The sequence below is a fragment of the Lactuca serriola genome, chromosome 2, assembly GCF_051521515.1.
Source record: "Lactuca serriola cultivar US96UC23 chromosome 2, Lser_US96UC23_V15, whole genome shotgun sequence".
Classification (NCBI taxonomy): domain Eukaryota; kingdom Viridiplantae; phylum Streptophyta; class Magnoliopsida; order Asterales; family Asteraceae; genus Lactuca; species Lactuca serriola.
In genome coordinates this window covers 129,503,854-129,506,659 of record NC_136409.1, presented here as the reverse complement: position 1 = coordinate 129,506,659, position 2,806 = coordinate 129,503,854, and the positions used below count along the sequence as shown (strand labels likewise).

General features: G+C 32.8%; 1 protein-coding gene across 1 annotated transcript; it reads right to left on the bottom strand.

The window, feature by feature from the left end:
- Window positions 1-200: 200 nt before the first annotated feature.
- On the bottom strand, window positions 201-1,956 carry LOC145090450 (cytochrome P450 76T24-like). The gene is made up of 3 exons (XM_079028649.1): window positions 1,507-1,956; window positions 990-1,412; window positions 201-911 (listed from the first exon to the last, which is right to left on the bottom strand). Exons 1-3 carry the CDS (start codon window positions 1,954-1,956, stop codon window positions 300-302), a joined length of 1,485 nt encoding a protein of 494 aa, XP_078884775.1. The 3' UTR covers window positions 201-299.
- Window positions 1,957-2,806: the final 850 nt, after the last annotated feature.

Genomic DNA, 2,806 nt, shown 5'->3' with positions numbered 1-2,806 from the left:
TTATATCGTAAAGGTTCTTTAAATATTGTAAATATTATCTACATTACTTATTATTTGTAAAATATTTTGGTAAATATTTTGACATCAAAGTCATTAAGATTTTTTGGTTCTTTCTAAAACAATTTTAGTTGTACTTTTGAAGAAGCTTCCAACATCGAAATCTTTTTATCATGAATCAATAACAACAAAAGAACTTAAAGTAGTTTCAACCAAAATATGGGAAATTCGTACAAGATTACAAATAAAATCAAAGTATAACGACAAATGCTTTTTGCTTTTATTTAAGAAACAACATACATTCACAGTTTCATAGGGATAGCAATGAGCGGTTCAGCCTTTTGCAATGTGATCCCATACTTTTCTCCCATATCAATATCCTGTGGTCTCGTATCTCCTGCAACTTTCCAATCAAACTTATGAATTAAAGATGCCAATATTACATGTAGCATCCTATTAGCAAGATTCAACCCTGGACACATCCTCCTTCCTGCACCAAACGGAATAAGCTCAAAATCTTGGCCTTTATAGTCAATCTTCACATCCAAAAACCTCTCAGGCATGAACATTTTTGGGTCTGACCATATGTTTGGGTCTCGGCCCATAGCCCAAACGTTACACAAAATTTGTGCATTTTTAGGCACAATGAAACCTTGAACAGAAACATCATGTATGGCCTGGCGGGGGATAAGAAAAGGTGCGGGAGGATGCAGTCTCATAGTTTCTTTTATCACAGCTTGTATGTAAGTCAGTTGAGAAATATCAGATTCTTGTATGCTTCCATTGTTGTTGTTTTGCATGAGTTTATCGACCTCCAACCTTGCTATTTTCATTTTCTCTGGGTTCCGAATTAGCTCGGACATCGCCCATTCCAAAGTGCTTGACGTTGTGTCTGTTCCCGCCATAAATAGTGTCTGTAAAACGAAACCTTAATCAATGCATGTCATCTTATAGGCGATATTTTTTAAATATTAGTAAAAGGTTTTACTTACTAGAAATAAATGTCTCATATCATTTTGAGTAAAACTGGAGTGTTGGTCTAGCAGTAAGTCTAGAACATCATTGCTTTTGGTTGAAACGCCATCAGATCTAGTTTTTAACCTGTCATTGATGATGTTATCGAAAATAGCCAACATTTTCTTACCATAAACATCTTCCGACCATATTAACCCTAGTGGATCCAACGAGTGAAGTATAGGAAAAAGGTCTGGTAGACCTGGCTTTGCACCAGCTTGCATCGCTTGCAATACTAAGTCTTGGAATTGTTGTGTTGATTTTGGACCATATTCAGCAAGATCAATCGAAAACATAAAGTTGGAAAGGATGTTGAGACTCGTCGTGAAAGCACATGCACCAACGTTCAAAGGTTTTTCCTCTATACAACATTGATTAACATGGTTGACAAGTTCTTGTACCTAGAATATATAAATATGAGAACATATGTTCAATGCATCTTTGCTATTTTATTCTATTTTTAACAAAAACAGCATTGATGTAACCAATTTATACCTTTTCCCGTCGTAGTAATTCACTAGCATCTAGCTGTTGAACAGAGAACATATATTCCTTGGTCATTCTTCTCAATTTTCTCCATTGATCTCCGGCCTCCATCCAAACTATAGAGTATTTATGAAAGTCTCCGAGTTGGATAGCCTTAGGAGCTGATCGGTTTAAGAAGGCTACATCATGTGTGTTAAAGAATTCTTTGGTGATATCAGGAGATGAAATAACTATAGTCGTATTGCTTCCGAGCTTAAGTGACATTAAAGGACCATAACGTTTAGATAATATGGCAAGTGATTGGTGGGGTTTGTCACCGAATTCTAAGAGGTTTCCGATGATGGGAAAACCTTTAGGTCCTGGTGGTAACCGCGAATTGCGCCTTCTCCAACTGGTTAAGGTATAGATGATCAATGGGAAAAGAGAAGAAAGCACGAAGAAGAGGGTTTGATACTCCATTATTTTACGTGGATGTGGTTTTGTTACGTTCATAGAATCATTTATTTATAAGCACTGAAATTACCAATATTGTCCCTAATCGTTCACCTAAAATCTTAAGTTTGGTTAATTCTTTGGAAAACTGCCAACTTTGTTCCCAAATTTGAGTTCTGTTGCAGTTTTGGCCCCAGCGAATGTGAAAAGACTTCAGCTTATATATTTTCTTACTAAATTTTATATATATATATATATATATATATATATATATATATATATATATATATATATATATATATATAGGTTTGTGAATTGATTTAAATGTAAATATGTAAATATTTTCTTGTAAAAATTGATTTATATAGAAAAATGCTAAAATAAAAGAAAAATATAAAACTTTTTTTAAGAAATAGCTGCTCATCAACTGTCAAATAAGGGTTAATATTGACAGTTTTAAATGTTAACTTCTTTCTTTTTAGACTTTTTCATTTTTTTTATGTTTATGAAAAAGATTAATGGTAGAATACTTTTTCAATGTTAAGCGTATTGAGAATACTTTTTTAATGGTAGAATGTATTACATATCTGAAATATATTTTTTGATAAATGAAGTTAATATGATAATTGAACATGATAGAATTTGAAATTTTGAAGAAAGGAGGATGAATTGTGAAATATAAAGATAGAATAGAGGAGCTATACTGAAAATTGCAATTCAAATCAATGATGAATACCGAGAATTTAGCAGAAGTCCTTAATTTAGAAGCAGCCAATAACATGGGCAGGTTTTTAATGATTAATGAATAATGGAGATTGGATCTTGACACTTAATTTAATGCTTAAAACATATTGACTATCGACGACATATTGTACAC